The following is a 16,376-nucleotide window of genomic DNA, read 5'->3' on the forward strand; positions in this document are numbered from 1 at the left end:
AACTTAAGACTCATAAAATTGGGCTGCATGGAAAAGACTAATGGACAGGAACTGGGAGGGTTTACCGGGAAATAAACGACCACTTCCTTATCACTGGAGCACTGGAAGTGACTGTCATGAGTACAGTATACTGGGAATGCCAGCTGTTAGCTTCTTGTGCTAGCTAGCAGGTAGCCATGTAGCGAGCATCCAAATAGTTAACTTCCATATGCTTGTCACTGGTGATGAATAATGGCTAGTTAGCTGGGTACCTTTTTAAGTCAAAATATACCAAATTTGGACAGTGTGGTAGCTAGCTACATTACATATACAAGCAGCATACCCGTATAAGAAAATATTTGCATTTTTTCACAAATATATGATTTTACTTTGCTTTTTTTTCCCCTCCTTCCCTGCTGGGGAAAAAAGCATAGACCAGCACAATGTTGTTGTGAATTGGTGCTGGTGTCACCAGCTAGTATAATAGGGCAACATGAGCAACACAGAAAAAAAGACGCTACATTGTGATCATAAGTGACAGTATAAACATAGCAGCTAACCAATCTGGAACTACCTAGCTAGCCAACAAGTTAGCATTAGAAGCTAATAACACTTACTGACAACCTGATTTTAATTGCAACTCATTGTTACAGGGTTACTCTGAAGCTAACATGTAGCGTTCTTCTGTAAGTGTTTCACTGATAAAGCTTCTTGCTCATTCTCGGAATTCTTTCCAATGGAAACAATGTTAACACTGATCCCGGAGTGTCGGCCGAGTCTGACCTGACGACCAGTCAACAATACTGTACTGGCGACTGGTTGTTCACATTAAAATGACTTCCTTGAACACACACACACACACACACACACACACACACACACACACACACACACACACACACACACACACACAACTGACACTAGTCCCCACATAACATTAGTCCACAAATTTCCTTGTAGTAAGTCATGAAGGGAAGGAGAACACTTATCTGATGTACCGGTACTCTTTTTACACTCTTTTTACAGACTTTCCCAAATATTTTAATCTACGGACTTCACTTAATATCCCAACAGGCAATGGTGGATTCTGCACCTAAAAATTTGTTAAAAACTGATGTCAAACCCAACTCAGCAGAAAATGTGTTCCCCAGTGTTATGAGCGTGTTGGGCAAGGTTCTGGTTATGTGATCATTTTACTTCATGAAACCTTGACTGTGGATGGTATGATAAACAATGACTTCTCAATTACAGAGGCTGTTATGACCATGGGTGTACCTACACGCCTACATTTGCGGGCACCAACTCATGCGCACGTGGCCGTCACGTGAGATTATATGTCACTCTGACCATCCCGTTGAATAATTTCTGGCTTCCGCCCATGCCAACCGACTTGTCTCACCAACTCTCTACCGCTTCAATTGATAAACCTACGCAGTCTAATACAGCCTTTCCCAAACTGTTTGAAGCCGCACACCCCTTCAACATCTTGACTGAGTTCCCATGCTTCATCCCGTGTGCGAAGCAATAGACTGTTCAGCTTTCAGGACACGATGCTCAAAAAAAAAAAAGAAAAAAAAGGGGAAAATAAGTTATTAATAATAATAAATTGCTTGGAAAGGGCCAGACAGGGTACATATGTGGCACGTAATAGACTCAGAACACAAGTAGTGAACAAGTGGTGGACCTCATATTTGTGTTTATATGTCTCTATGCAGGCAGGATAATTCCTGGTTCATGCAGTATTACATAAGATGGGACGGTACCATTTTTGATTGGATCAACGGAGTCTCTATAGTTATGTGGAATGTCCGAAATGTTCTTTTAGTTATAATTACAGTTAAACAAATTACTTGTGTGTATTTACATATTTGGCCAATAACGCGGTGTCTTTCCCTTTCCACACAGTACAAGCATGACATCATGTTTTAAATTTGCTTTCAACTTGGTAAAACCACAAATGGTTGCTCATTTTCACATCGTGTTCTTCTTGTTCCTCCATCAGGTTAATTTATCATCTGAACTGGTTCAAATCTCCGGAATGGATCTGCTGCTGCTGATGATGATGATGATAATAACGACATTGATGTATATCTCCGGACTCCAACGCAGCCTCTTTTTAAAGCCGAGTGTGTGTCATTTGTTTCTTCTACCCGCCGCAACACCGCTCTACTGTTACAGATGATGTCAGCGTGTAGTGATGTGTGTTCGTTGTGAGGGAAGCAAAGAGACATGCTGACAGACAGGCTGAAAAGCGACAGAGAGAGGGGGAGAAAGCACTTAGTCCAACTCAAGACTTTTTTCCATGACCTTGTTCCCTGTGGCATGCACTCTATCTGATTGACCAGATGAAGTCTTATCACTGTCAAGGTCATTCCAGATTTTTATTTTTTATTTTTTTAATAATGTTTAAGAACAACAGGTGATAAATGCTGTCTTGTATAATTTGATTCGTCCGTCTTAATCATCAATAATACACTATTTTATTCATTTCATATATTTTGCTGTTTTTGGTGCGACCCCTGTCAGGCATGTTGAGGCACCTAAAAAACACATTTCAAAAATATTGCTGCATAAATCCTTTACAATGAAATGAATTTGGATTTATGTGACTACTAATTTCATTTTAGTGTTACTGTAACTAGCTGAAAGCATCATGGCTATTAACAACGCGCCTCTTTAAGGGCTGAGTGGTTTTACTTTACCTTAGTTTTGTTTAACTTTATTAAACAAGGGCTAACCTCTCTTGTGGACAATAAAATGTTACCTCTTTGCTTACACAAATTAAATTTTACATCAGTAGCACGTAGCCTAACGACGAATGACTATCATGAAAATGTTCAGATGTCAGTATTTGAAAACATCACTTACTTGTCCCTCCCATTGCTGGTGAGTAGTTATGCTTTATTTTAGTTTTTATGTGGTTGTATCATACACTGGTGACTTATGTTTTACTCTTGTTCAAAAGTTAGGAATGTGAAAATGTGACTTAAAACATGGTCTGTACAGCTCATTATGCCGAAACAGATGTATTTACTTTACGTTATTTTCTATTGGATCATTTGGCCATATGACATTTGATCGTGCAGTTTTGTGCCAGAAAACTCAACCGTTTCTCTGTCCCCTCCACCCTGGTCTCCATTTAATCAAACTGCCAGAATAAATGCAGAAAAGGCGCATGACTTCAAGTTGGACTGGACATGCCTGTTATGTAAGTCAACGTGGGAAAGACAAGAATGACTTTTTTTGGGCATCGCCTGACGTCTCCTTTGTGGCTATTGATAGCACTTTGAACTTGTTCTTTTTCGATCAAGAAAAGGACAAATAAGTTTGTTATATTTCACATTCCTCCTGTTAGGGTTTGGGTGTGACCCCAAGAGCACGACAACAGGCAGGTATTGTTGAAGCCAACACTTGGCGTAGTTTATTCGAAGAGTCTTCGCAAAGTCACTCAGGAGGAAGCACAAGGAGTCCACAAGGAATTGTCCACACAAGGAACAAGCAGCTGTAGGAAATGGCAACAAAGTCCACTGGCGTGGTGACGGCACGAACTTGCACTGAGGAATGGTCTGTGAGTCAATATGTACCAGTCCAAACGAGCAAATAGGCAACAGGTGGGTGATGAGCTGACGAGTCTCAGGTGTGAGGTGCAGAGCACCGTGGCTGAGGAGGCTGCCTGGCTGGCCCCTCCCTAACACCTCCGTTTTTAACGACCTCCTTAGGTCTTCTCGTCTTACCGCCGTGTTTCCTCGTCACGTCACCTGGACTTGCATCTGCGATACCACTGTTCCCTTTTAGAGCTTCTCTTTGTAGTTATATCATGTGTTATATCGGCACATTTATCTATCCCGCATCCCTCCGTGCACCCCTCCATCATCTCAAGATAAGACTGACAAGAATGGCGAAGACAAAAGATGCCTATTTAAATCAACATGGATGGCTTTTCAGCCTGAGGGCCACTATACACATCCGAGTACTCGTATATAATACTGAGACGACTACTCAATAATGTAAAAGTGCTTCCAAGTCACTTTTCCACTGCAGTAACGTACAGTTACGGCTCAGGTTTCCATGTCACGAAAGTACTGTGAAAAATTTTACACTCAGGGGACATATTTTACCCTCGAGGAGACTGAGGGCATCGTCGAAACAGGTTTGTTGTAAAGTGAAGTCCGTGAAGTATCATGCTGCAGTGTATAGAGCGAAGTCAAAGCAAGAGGGAACCAAATAGTCTGAAGCAGACGCCCTTTATCCAAGACGGGGGTGTTTTAAACAGTCCCTGACAACTGTCAGCATTGTAGGTTCGCGAAGAAAGATGTGCCTGTCTTGAAAGTACATCGTGAATCTTGAAACAGCGTAAGAATGGCCATACATACTAACCATAAGGAACAGAAGTCAGAACAGGAAATTGATAGTGACTGTTTTAGAAAATACATTTTTCATGTTCTTGGAAACATTAAGGATAAATCATCCATTTATGAATGTCAGACAGGATATTAATACATTTTGAAAATATCTGCATTTCAGGAATATATGAAACATAAAAGGACAGGAAATTAACGGAACGTATCTTATTGAATGGGTTTAAATCCAGACTGAGCACTTGGGAAAGCCTCCTTAACATGTAGCCGTTTTGTCTAATTTATACGTCATTTCAAATTGCATTGAAACTGTCACTTTTTGCTGACATTTATGTCGTTCTAATTGTGTCGAAACGTAATCCTCTGGTGAGCAAGGACGGGACAGCACCCCCTGTCGACGGCCGGCTGCAATAACAGTTGGAAGGGAGCAAGTTGAGAGGTCGCGTTAGCAACGAGGTGACACTGCTTCAATGTTTATTTCAGCTCCTCCTTAATCCAAAACTAACAAGAAACCCACCGACAAACATCTGTTTTCCACCCCCAATTCAGGCTCCGTAGTATTCAAAGGGACATCTAGCCGGTAAGCTTCCGTTAGCCCAGCAGGTTGCTATGTCGCAGGGAAGCGGTTGGACAAACTCGTCTGAGCTACATCGCTTTATTTGAAAAGCTCGTCAAAAGGTGAGTTTGTCCACGCTCGTCATATTGGTGTGGATAGGATATTCTGTGCTACTTGCTGGGCCTGTTGGTCGAGCGGCACAGTGTAACAAACAATTTGTTTTTAGTTCGATTCGCCGAGTTAGCTTAGCATTCGGGTGAGGCCAGATATTGAAGCAACACTTGGCGGTGGGGTGGGCAGATTACAAACTGCCAGATCGCGCTGATCGTGCCTAGTTTGAGTCTCGCTGTCGTTAAAAGTGAGTCACGTTTGGAGGAATGTTGTTTACAATTTCAGCAACCACCCCACCTGCTATTTCATTCAGCACTGGAACCACCTCGTCTTATATTTTCGAACTTCGGCTGCTTTTGAAATCACGCCCAAGCCACCTGTTCCCAACCCCCCCCCCCCCCCCCCCCCCCCCCCAAAAAAAAACCCCACCCCACCTAACGTTGTTGTTTTCATATGTTTCAACATTAACACTGCGCCTAAACATAATGAAAGTATTAAAAATGGAAATAATCATGATATTAAAATTCATTGCACCTAAATGTTAAATACAACCGAACTGCTCTAAAATGCACTCCACTCTAATGGATGACAAATGACCCCAAGCTGAAGCTATAAGATGCTAAAACTGAAATTCTGCAGTTTTAACATTTATTTTTTGCAGTACTTCTCAGTTAGTTTCTGTTTTGCAGCCATCGGAGGAAGAAAACATTTCTCCACTATGTCTATCAATAATATTTGTCCATGAAATTGTCATAAGCACACCTCTGCAAAGCGCGTTCGCTGCTGTCTACACGATGGGGATTTTAGGTGCGAGTCTGAACTCTGCTGCTCACCGTTTTTGTAAATCAAATGTCCCCCAAAAAGTGTGACTCGTGTTTTTAATTCGTTCATCACATTGCATTTTTTTGACTGGTCTGATTTATAATCTGAAGTGATTTACAGTCCAAAAAATTCCGTAATTATAATTGCTTCATTTTTAGTTTCGCAGTTGAAGACACTGTAAAGTGAATTATTAAAAAAACATGTGCAAGGAACGAGAGCTTAATCATTTGCGGAGCTGTCGCATTCAACGTTTTCATTATTTCATTGCGGGCTAAATCGAGTCCTTGAGTATTTTGTATACCTTCAGTAAAAAAAAAAATTTCTGCCCGACGATTTGGTATACACCGTCTGGAAAACGAGTCAAGCCAGTCACAACAACAGTTGTTCATCCGACGCCTCGCAAAGGCCAACTTCATAATAAGAGTCCCAAATAATAAATGGACATCAATTTATTTTAAGGTTGGCCCACACGGCAGCGTGTTACTTGCATGCATTGGATGAACAATCGCGGTGGTTTAAAATGACAGACTTGTCTTGTATGTTGCCAAAAATGGTCACAGTCAACCCGAAGGGGTAGTAAAAATGAACAGGGCCCGAGGGCTCACAATATTCAATGTAGCCGAGTGTGGCATTTGGATCCACGCATTGCGTCCTCCAGCTGTTGGAAGCCGAGTTATGACACACCACTGCAGGGCGTCTCCAGAATGACACATTCAGCGCTGACATGTTCAGCCTATTAGGTATAACCTTTGAGAGAAAATAAATGTACTTCTGATTGGAGACCCGCCAGCAGTCGTTTAGCTGCTTTGTGAGTTGCACTGTCAAATGAGCTGGCTGGCTTTGTGGTGTACTGTCATTGTTGGTTTAAGACTGACTGAGTGTTTGTATAAGCAAGTGAGATTTTCATGTTCATCTCTCATGTTCCTGTATTTTTGTTGTTTTAACCTCCCACCACCTTTATATATTTTACCCATTTAGTTCATCCACAGACCTCTTCAGATGTTTAATACTATGGGACATTGTCTCCTCCATGTGACCCAACTTGCTTTTTTTTTTTTGTTGTTGTTATTTATTTATTTTTTTTTTTTGTGCTTTGTGTTGCAAGTGAAATTGGACTCTGAATTACGCCACTACTTGAAGCAAGAGAACAGCAACACTCACCAATGCATTTTTCAGACGGGCAGCCAAACACAAAAATACAAAATGAACACAACTGCAAGGAGCATGCAGCAATCATGGAAAATTGCCAACCACAGCTGGAGTTCGAACTCCTGACATCACTGTTGGTCTAACTCAGTGTTTTTCAAACCCTGCGCCGCGGCACACTGGTGTGCCTCAGCAGATTCAGAATCAGTGCAAAAATTTAAAAAAAAAACTCGAGAAAAATGTATGGCGTCTCTGATTGAAAAATGTAGTCACAATTTGTTGACCAGCGCTTCTTGTTCATGCCTCACATTTTCCATCATTTATGTCAGTACTGCCTACATGCAGTTTATTTTTTTCTCCCCTTAATAAACCTTCAGAGTTTTTGCTCGCCACACAGTCTTGCTGCATCATGCTGCTTTCGATGTGTGTTTGTGTGTGTCGTCCAGACCGAGTGATTTTACATATATATATATATATATATATATATATGTATATATATGTGTGTGTGTGTGTGTGTGCGCGCCTGTGTGCGCCCATGGCGATAATTGAGGTGGAAAGGTGCGAGCTGCAATGTGCACCTGCTGGATGAAATAAGTCCCTGTAGCGTCGGCTCTGGACTCAGGCGCGTCAGCGGGGCCTTATCAATTCAGCACTCTGCAGGGCCTTTTCACCTACGCTCGGCAATCATTGACTGGCAGCGCTGCTACGTTTACGACTGGCCAAGGTTATTTGAAATATTTAATAGGTGGCGCACTTGCCAGTTTTGCATTTATATTTTTGTGTGGTGCTTTTCAGTTGTGGTTACCCCAAATAAACCGAATCCAAATTGACGTCAACGGTCAATCAGGCAATGTTTTAAGAATTTTTTTTTTTTTGTAATTAAAAATGTTAAAACTGGTCACTGGTGAAACCCCGACAGCCATTATTTCTGAGAGCAAGGCCTTCACACGCTACCAAAAATTGAGAGCTAATGCCGGATGGAGAACTTGTTTGAGGGGAAGTTGGAGTGGCAGATGAGGGGTTATTCCATTGACGCCAGTTTCACGTTTCACAGCGAGTCATCGAATCTTGCCAACCGCACTCAGTCCGACATCCTTTCACTAAAACTTGCATTCTGTGCGAATCACAGATCTGTTCAGTTTACAAGCAATTGGAAAAATCTCTCGGGCTACTTCCTCTTGGAAATGCGCGTGGAAAAGATTCTAATATGGCTGCTTTCGACGAAAGTGACACTTGTCATTTCAGGAATTTATGATAGACACGGCGAGTCGATTTCATGCTGGTAAATGAAACTTACTTCAGGGCCTGAATTTCCCAAAGCTCTGGGACTCCATCTTTGAAATGCACATGGAAATGGCCAAAATATCCCCAAATGGCCGCTTCTAACAAAAATGGCGGACTTTCTGTGTTTTTTTTAAGGAATTGCTTCTTGAGTCTTGTTTGTGGTTCTACTCATGATAGACTTGGTGTTCCAAATTTTATGGCTGGGAAATGAAGCTTATTTCTGAGGCTTCTTGCGTCATTTCAGTCATGAGTTCTAAAAAATCGAAATAATTCGGGAAGGACTGAAACATATTGAAGAGTAAGAACTGGCAAAGCGAGTACAGCTTTCAACCGGTTCAGAGATATCTGGCGTTCCGCAACCATATCTCAGATCACTGATATCGATCTCCCACACAACTGTTAAACCGGTACGACTGTTTGGGGCCTAAATTTAGAGAACCACCGTCACGAGAAAAAGGCAGACATTTGTTAACGCTTTCTTACGAGAAATACGTGACCCAGTTGGGATCAGCAACCGCGAGTTATGCAGAAGTACAAATTAGCAGCCGATAGAACAGGAAAGGATTCAGAGACGCTGTCGCTCTTCCAAAATCGACTCATTTCATCACTGACCGTCGCCCCGCAAAATCCGAGTTATATGACCACAGGGGTCATTCGAAAGATTGATAAAACTAGAAATGGACTCCTTTTTAAAACAACGTGTCAACGTGTGTGTGGTGAGCTTCCAATTGGACCTTCCTTGGCATTGTTTTGGACCACGTTGGAAAGACCATGTGCAACGCAGCACATGTTCCACAAGTGCAAAATGAACCCTGGCGTGTCAATGAGATGACAAAGGATTGTCATGGGCACTTCAAAATGAGCTGGCTCACATCCATTTGCGTAACAATTGCCCATCCCGTTTCTCGGTTTTGCTTTCACAAGGATCGCAGGCTTGCCATCCCTTCGGGATCCAATGGCCATGTGGCGTTCCGGCTATGTGACGACTACTGCTATAAACTAGCGATGAAAAGACTGTTGAGCTCATGAAGTCCGTGCAGGGGAGTCGGTTTAGTGTGGCCACTTTGCATGATAATTGGGTGTTTAGTGTTCTATCTTTATTTTGATGGGGATTGAAGGGAGGCGAATACAGATGTCGCGTTATTGTGGCTCTCATGGGTTAGCTCTTCCTGGCCCGCTTCTACAACTATGATCGCCACTTGACATTCAGCACAGCGTTCTCGTTGTGTTAGATTACGGCGTCTTTGGCACACATAATCAGATTGGTGACTTTGAGCTCGGCTGTGATTATCCAACTGGAGTAGGTGGATAATCCGCACCTTGCGACACCCTTTGGCATTCTCGTCGAAACCAATTCAGCGCATGGCGTCATCCATAGGAAGATACCAAACACATTGTTGAGGTGATGTCGCGCTCCCGTGCGGGTGCGGCTAAGACAGTAGAAGACGAATCAAGTATTTTGGATTCAGGAGACTTTCCTCCGCACCTGTGCGACCCCCTGTAGTAGAACTTTGACATTTAACAGTTTTCACGTGTATCTTATAATTAACTCTTAAATTGTATCACGCATCCTGCTATCTCTCAGTGTTGCTATGTAAGTTTGTTGCTGTGCAAGGTTGTGTGTCAGACTTTAGCCCCTCCCCAAAAGGAAAAAAAAAAGATATAATAGGGGCTGCACCCATGGATGGATGGATGGATGTTATAAATTGAACTCTTCACAGTCATGGTCCCTATCGTGATATAATCTAAGGTCTAAAGAATAATAATCGAAGTATCATGTTATTTAAATGGGAAAAGCAAAGATTTTTTAGTTTGAAGAATTTCCAAAAGGAACACCTGGACAAATTGTCCTTTATCGGCTCAGTATTCTTTGTTTTATTTTAGCCACTGCACTGATAAATCTACAATTAATCAGCCCCATTCCACTTATCTACATTCGACTCAAGGAATGTCCGCTTTTGATTTTTCCACTGTTTGCGGGGAAAATACACCAGAAGAGCAACAGAACAGCATGCAGTGTTCGGGACACTCCAATTATGTGTTTCGCAAATCATGAGAAACTTCTGCTTCTGTTCTGTCCGTTCACCTGAGAAACTGTTTGACTTCAGGCATTGAAACTAAAAGAGGTAAATGATTACTTTTTGTCTCTTCACAGATGGCCGTGTCGGTGCGGGGCTTGTACTTTGTACTGACCCTGTTCTTGGCCAGTTTCTTCGGGAGCGTCTTCATGCTGGGTCCGGTCTTACCGCTCATGCTGCTGTCCCCCGCCTGGTACCGCTGGATTACCGACCGCATCGTCGCCACCTGGCTCACTCTGCCCGTGGTGCGTATGTCTGCTCGGCTCTCACTTGACCTACTTGCGGCTGCATCGTAGTTTTCTTGAATTCAGATTTAAAAAATTAAAAAAAAATACACATAGGTTTTTATCGCTTCCTCGATGCAGCTTGGATTTTAAGTCGAACACTTTTCCACGATTGAGCGGCTTTGTTTTGTCTCACTGAACTTAAGACAGTGAACCCAACATTTGCACACACCTGCCAAAAATATAGTGTTATAATCCCAGAAAGTATGAAGCAAGCCTCTGAAGGCAGTCAGTCAGCGGAAATAAGAGAAATTTGCCCACACCTGTGGAATCACCACAGGAATTACCTCCTTATTTAGTAGCGGCGCGTTCTGTGCTGCTGCTGGCTATGCCCCGCAGAACTTGAGCACAAGAAATGAAAGGATGTCCAACCTAAAGTTTGCTCAAATTTGTGGACTAAACTAGGACCCAGAATGAGCTCAAATCTGTCTGTGATACCTTAAAATGCGAGTGACTCGACTTGAGTTTTCGAGATTTTCTTTTTTTTTCTTTGGCTTGTGTGATTTGGGATTATGAGCAACACTTTTTTAGCTCGTGAGCAGTTCTTCAAAAAAACGATGATTCAAGTTGGTTAGTTTCACTCCCAGTTGAAGTTTCCTGTCAAACCAAACAACAAACAAATACACTTTGTGTCTTTAAAACAAACCACTTTGCTGAGCCATTTCCATCTGCTAGCTTAATGCTAACACAAGTTAGCATCAATGTTGCTGTGCTTGAGCAACAGTTAAACGTTACAGCAACAGATGTAAAAAGACAAGTACATTAGTACCTAGTCGTGTATTCTTAATCCTCTGCATAGAATGACGAATCTTGGCTCCGTATTGAGAACCCGAGAGAGGAGCTAAACCTCCATACAGTATACCTGTATGTCTGCGCTTACATGTACTTTTGCTTCTCTGAGCAAGTCTACCCCACCCGCCCTTTTCCAAACAGTCTCTCCTGGAGCTGGTGTTCGGCGTAAAAGTGGTGATCACGGGCGATGCCTTCGTCCCTGGCGAGCGTAGCGTCATCATCATGAACCACCGCACGCGTCTGGACTGGATGTTCCTTTGGTGCTGCCTGCTGCGCTACAGCTACCTGCGCCTGGAGAAGATATGCCTCAAGGCCGCGCTCAAGGCTGTGCCCGGCTTCGGTAGGTCCAACCCTTTGACGTGCGCTTTTTTTTCCCAAATGGCCGCTGATAGAACTGCTGATGCTTTCCAGGCTGGGCCATGCAGGTGGCCTGCTTTGTCTTCATCCATCGTCGCTGGGAGAAAGACAAGGAGCACTTGGGGAATATGCTGGACTACTTCTGTGACATCAGAGAACCCCTGCAGCTGCTGCTCTTCCCAGAGGGCACGGATCTCACCGGTAAACCGCGATCGCTTTGGGTGATCTTTTGTGTCGAATCAGTTTGAAAATGGAACTGAAAAAAAAAATCTTTGCGGATGAAATTTTACTTGAAGGCCATCTGGCCCAGCTCCTATGGTTGCCCACACTTCACCTGCCACGGGACTTTGCGCCAAACACCGCTACGCAAACACGGTTCAACAGTGCGAACGCATTACCAAGTGCTTGTCATCACGCTTCCAGAATGCTCTGATGTCAAATGACACCGCCACCTCATGGCTCTCCCTTAAGCCGTGCCATGCAGAGTACCGCGACTCGCGTTTCTTTTATGTGGGTGGGGATGCTAAGTTTCTCTGCCTGTGTCATGATGTCATCTCAGGCGGGCCAGTCAAGTGACATCATAATGGGCCAAAGCTTTAGTTGTAGCTTTTGGTGACACACCAGTGCGTGTCCTCTTCTTGGGCTTATTTGGTACAACACTTTATCAAGCCCTCTTGTGAACCAATCAGTTCCAGGATAGTTGACCGTATTTTCCTCACTAAAAGGCGCTTCGATGTATAAGGCGCACCTTCAATGAAGGACCTATTTTAAAACTGTTTTCATTTAATATCGGGCGCACCGCATCATAAGAATAGAAGCTACAATAGTGGCTGGGGATGCCTTACGCATCCACTAGATGGAGCTACGCTAAAGGGAATACAATACAATACCATACCGCTTTATTGATAAAGCGTTTTCCCAACCACTGCAGCTGTAACAAAGCGCTTTACACAACATTTCAAATACTACGTCCAAGAAATCAGAATATTGATCCATAAAAAGGCGCATCGGGTTACAATGCGCACTGTCGGCTTTTGAGAAAATTGATTGCTCTTTGGTGCGCCTTATAGTGCGGAAAATACGGTAATTGAATGCTGTTTATCGCCAGCTTTATTCATGCTTATAGTTTACTCTGTGTTTTATTTGAGCGTGGCCTTGATTTGTAGAAATGTATTTTTAGTAACTTAAATCAGTTCTTCAGTGTATCAAAATAAAGACTGTTGTGGCTGATTATGCGTTACCATGAAGGGCTGTACCTTTTTGCCCCGCCTCCCTGACAACCTGTGCTGTCGGACCGGGGCTCATTGCGGCAGCACGAGACGATCGGCCGGGGTCTGATGGATATCAGACTCGTAGTGTGATCCGCTTGAATTCATGACACCATGTCTGGGGATCTGACATTGCAACCGTTGTGAACGACAAACTAAGTCATGTTGTCTGAGCTCGGTATTAAAGACACCTGTCGGTGCACAAATGTGTACGTGCGTGTGTGTGTGTGTGTGTGTGTGTGTGTGTGTGTGTGTGCGTGTGTGTGTGTGCGTGTGTGCGTGTGTGTGCGTGTGTGTGTGTGTTTGACTTTTGGCTTACCTCCACGTTATGAAACCAGGTTATCGGTTTACATTTAACATGTTTGATGTTTGTAAGGTTACATTTGACAATACAGTGGTAACTGCCGTTTAACAAAATGTAAGAAAATAAATTGTGTGCGTTCGTTGGTAGCGGGAACGGATCTTTTGCATTTCAATGGGGAAAATTGATTTTATCAAAAGGTATCAGCTAAGCTCCCGCCACTTTGTAGCTTTACAGATGCCATTAATACGTTTGATGGTGCTCTTTTATTACATTATTGTGTCCGCAAAATTCATATTTATTTTATTGTATTTTTTTCGATGTTCCAGTAGAGCTTCTCCCTAAACCCACCGAATCATACAACCCTTTATTGTACAGCAGCTTGGCTGCACATTTCCATCCTCAGTGATTTAATTGAATGAGAGAACCACAAGCTCCGAGTGAAGATGAACCGTCCCTCTTGCCCAAACGAGCTCCTCGTCTTACATAACCGTGACTAATGACTCACCATATAAGTTCCCCTCGATATGTTTGGTTCATAAACACTCATCTGTCTTTGTTTATTTCCTCTCTCTCTCTCTCCCTCTTAGTCTCTCCTTTACACAAACGTGCGTTTGTGCCAGCTGGAGCGTCGCTCACCGCCGTCTGTCACCAGCAGCACTTTAATGTCATTACGAGTGTTTTTGTTGATCGAAATAGGATAGTACAATTGTACTTAATACATCTGAAGTGTTTTTTTTTATGCACAGAGCGCCCCGTTCTCTGTCAACCGTTCTTCGTTTTCCCCGCAGAAAACACGAGAGTGCGCAGCGACGAGTTTGCCGTGCAGCACCACCTGCCCAAATACCAACACGTGCTGCATCCGCGCACCACCGGCTTCACTTTCATTGTGGAGCGATTGCGAAAAGGTCATCAATTAGTCCGTGTGTGTCTGGAACGATATCCTCTTGAAGCGGTATAAACCCGAAAACTGTGTCCTGCGTTCCCAGGAGACAACCTGGACGCGGTGCACGACATCACCGTGGCTTACCCCAAGAACATCCCGCAGACCGAGCGCCACCTCATGCTGGGCCTCTTCCCCCGTGAGATCCACTTCCACGTGCGGCGCTATCCCGTCGCCACGCTGCCCGCCGCCTCCGCCGAGCTGGAGTCGTGGTGCCGTGAGCGCTGGGCCGAGAAGGAGTCGCGCCTGCAGGACTTCTATTCAGGCCAGCCGCGGGCCTTCGACCGGGAGGGCGCGGCACGGGTGCCGCCGTGTAAGTCGGAGCTGCGCGTAGCGCTGATCAAAGCGGTCTCGCTGCTCTACTGGACCGGCTTTATTGCGCTTTGCTTCGCCGGCCTGTGGTTGTGGGCTCCCGTCAGGTTGTACTTCCTGGTGGTGGTGGGCGTGTACGTTGCCCAGCAGAAGATGGCGGGCGGGCTGGAGCTGGTGGAATTGGCCTGCCATCGCTATTGGACCTCTGTGGCGGCCAGTGGCGATGACAAGATGGCGGATGGAAAAACGCAGTGAGGACTCCTTTTGTGCGGTCCTCCTTTAGAAAGGGAATCACCTACAGGCTGCTTGCTTGACCTCAGCAGGAGCCTCAAGAGGGGCGTGTTGTCCACATCCCTCTTTTTGTCTCCTTTTATTACCTCCGCTTACTATGAATCGCACCAGACAACAAAGTTTTTGCAGGATGACGCATATGCTACCACCAAATTATTGGTGCAGTCCTGCGTTTCCAGTGCACGGTACTTGCTCGGTTTTGGTTCGTGTTCCAATTCATAATTGTCCAACAGGAATCAACGACGCTCAAACTTAACAAATTCTACTTCATTGAATGCATTTGTCAGAGACGAAACATGCCAACAAATTACAACAATCTAGAATGATTACTTAGAGACTGACGGCAGCAAAAAAAAAAAAAAAAAAAGTTTGTTTTGCGTTGGGTTTTCTCATTTAAAATAGTGCTGTGGGAAACTACAAAAGAAGAAAAACATTCAAAATAGTGCTGTGGGAAACTACAAAAGAAGAAAAAAAAAACACCGTTTTGAACCCATCTGTCGGATGAGGAGAAGGATGGTACCCTGTAATTAGTGCAATTTTATCCAAAAGGAGACACTAAGGGCAATGATACAGTCAAGTGGATGCTAGCATGTGCTTATTTTTGCTAGCAGCGTAGGCTCAAACGTCAACAATGGCAACCACGTAGTATCAGCTCACCTCAGTGTTGACCCGTGCTGACCACCGACTAGATACGATACTTGGCGCTACCATTTTTATGCTAAAAGCGAAGCGTCAATCGCAAATGGCGCCTTGTACGAGAAAGACGGCGACCGAGCAAAGCCCCGTCGACTCCGCGCATTGGAAAACAGGACAAGGGCCACCCCAGAGTTTCAAACCGGCAATTCGTTTTCTGTCGTCCTCCCTGAAGCAGGGCGTCAACTGCTACCCAATTTTCTCCACTTTTACTGACCGTGGGCGGAGGTCTGCGTTGCGTTAGGGTCCACTCGCACTGAGCTCATAGCACTGGTTTACTGTGAAGCCTACGTGTCGGGCTACAAAATGTGTGTTGGTTTGTTTTTGTTTTTTTGTCTTTTGCGTTCCCCTGGTGTCATAGACGATGGAGCGAAGCCATACAACCTCTACATTCTCTACAAGGACTCATCTATGTAAATGTATTTTCAAATACCTCCTACATGGGTAGAGTTTCGCTTTTATACAAAACTGAGGAATCGACTTTTCCTTGGGGGGGGGGGGGGTCTGCTCGTTTGTACAAGTACAAAAGCCAAAGGTGATCCAGAAAGTCAATACTTTGTGATGACAGTTGGCCATAGCAGTTCCTTGAGATTGGATGCTGATTTTAGTGTTCTTTTTGTTTTTGTTTTTTGTTTTTTTTGCTTTAAGCTTCAAGCAAATGTCCTTATTGGGAATGTTTTAGAGGCGGGTGTCAGGATGTTGGGACAACATGACCCTCCCACCCGCGACAGTGGTGCCACAGGAGGACCACCAGACTTGGAGTGGAAAACTGCCGCCCCCTGCCCCCCCCCTCCGCCCCCC

At 44.1% G+C, this 16,376-nt stretch overlaps 1 protein-coding gene and 2 long non-coding RNA genes across 3 annotated transcripts in view; 1 reads left to right on the plus strand and 2 right to left on the minus strand.

The window, feature by feature from the left end:
* Positions 1 to 70: 70 nt before the first annotated feature.
* Positions 71 to 16,376, minus strand: part of LOC109517323 (uncharacterized) — a 17,834-nt gene continuing 1,528 nt past the window's right edge. Inside the window, exons 2-3 of the long non-coding RNA XR_002168517.1 lie at positions 13,765 to 13,770; positions 71 to 82 (exon numbers count right to left, since the gene is read on the minus strand). This is a non-coding gene — a long non-coding RNA (uncharacterized LOC109517323). The remainder of the gene's footprint in view (positions 83 to 13,764; positions 13,771 to 16,376) is intronic.
* On the plus strand, positions 4,721 to 15,239 carry lclat1 (lysocardiolipin acyltransferase 1). The gene is made up of 6 exons (XM_019872409.1): positions 4,721 to 5,015; positions 10,412 to 10,579; positions 11,552 to 11,750; positions 11,822 to 11,968; positions 14,128 to 14,244; positions 14,326 to 15,239. Exons 2-6 carry the CDS (start codon positions 10,412 to 10,414, stop codon positions 14,844 to 14,846), a joined length of 1,152 nt encoding a protein of 383 aa, XP_019727968.1. The 5' UTR covers positions 4,721 to 5,015; the 3' UTR covers positions 14,847 to 15,239.
* On the minus strand, positions 10,664 to 11,216 carry LOC109517324 (uncharacterized). The gene is made up of 2 exons (XR_002168518.1): positions 10,791 to 11,216; positions 10,664 to 10,749 (listed from the first exon to the last, which is right to left on the minus strand). It is a non-coding gene; the product is annotated as an uncharacterized LOC109517324 (long non-coding RNA).

The sequence above is a fragment of the Hippocampus comes genome, unplaced genomic scaffold (assembly GCF_001891065.2).
Source record: "Hippocampus comes isolate QL1 unplaced genomic scaffold, H_comes_QL1_v1.1 scaffold92, whole genome shotgun sequence".
In the NCBI taxonomy this organism is placed as follows: Eukaryota; Metazoa; Chordata; class Actinopteri; order Syngnathiformes; family Syngnathidae; genus Hippocampus; species Hippocampus comes.

Bases quoted from the DNA above. Each gene is read 5' to 3' on its own strand.
- lclat1 (XM_019872409.1), top strand. From the start codon at position 10,412: ATGGCCGTGTCGGTGCGGGGCTTGTACTTTGTACTGACCCTGTTCTTG. The intron at 11,969-14,127 runs GTAAACCGCGAT...TTTTCCCCGCAG, and splicing joins AGAGGGCACGGATCTCACCG to AAAACACGAGAGTGCGCAGC. The intron at 14,245-14,325 runs GTCATCAATTAG...CTGCGTTCCCAG, and splicing joins TGTGGAGCGATTGCGAAAAG to GAGACAACCTGGACGCGGTG.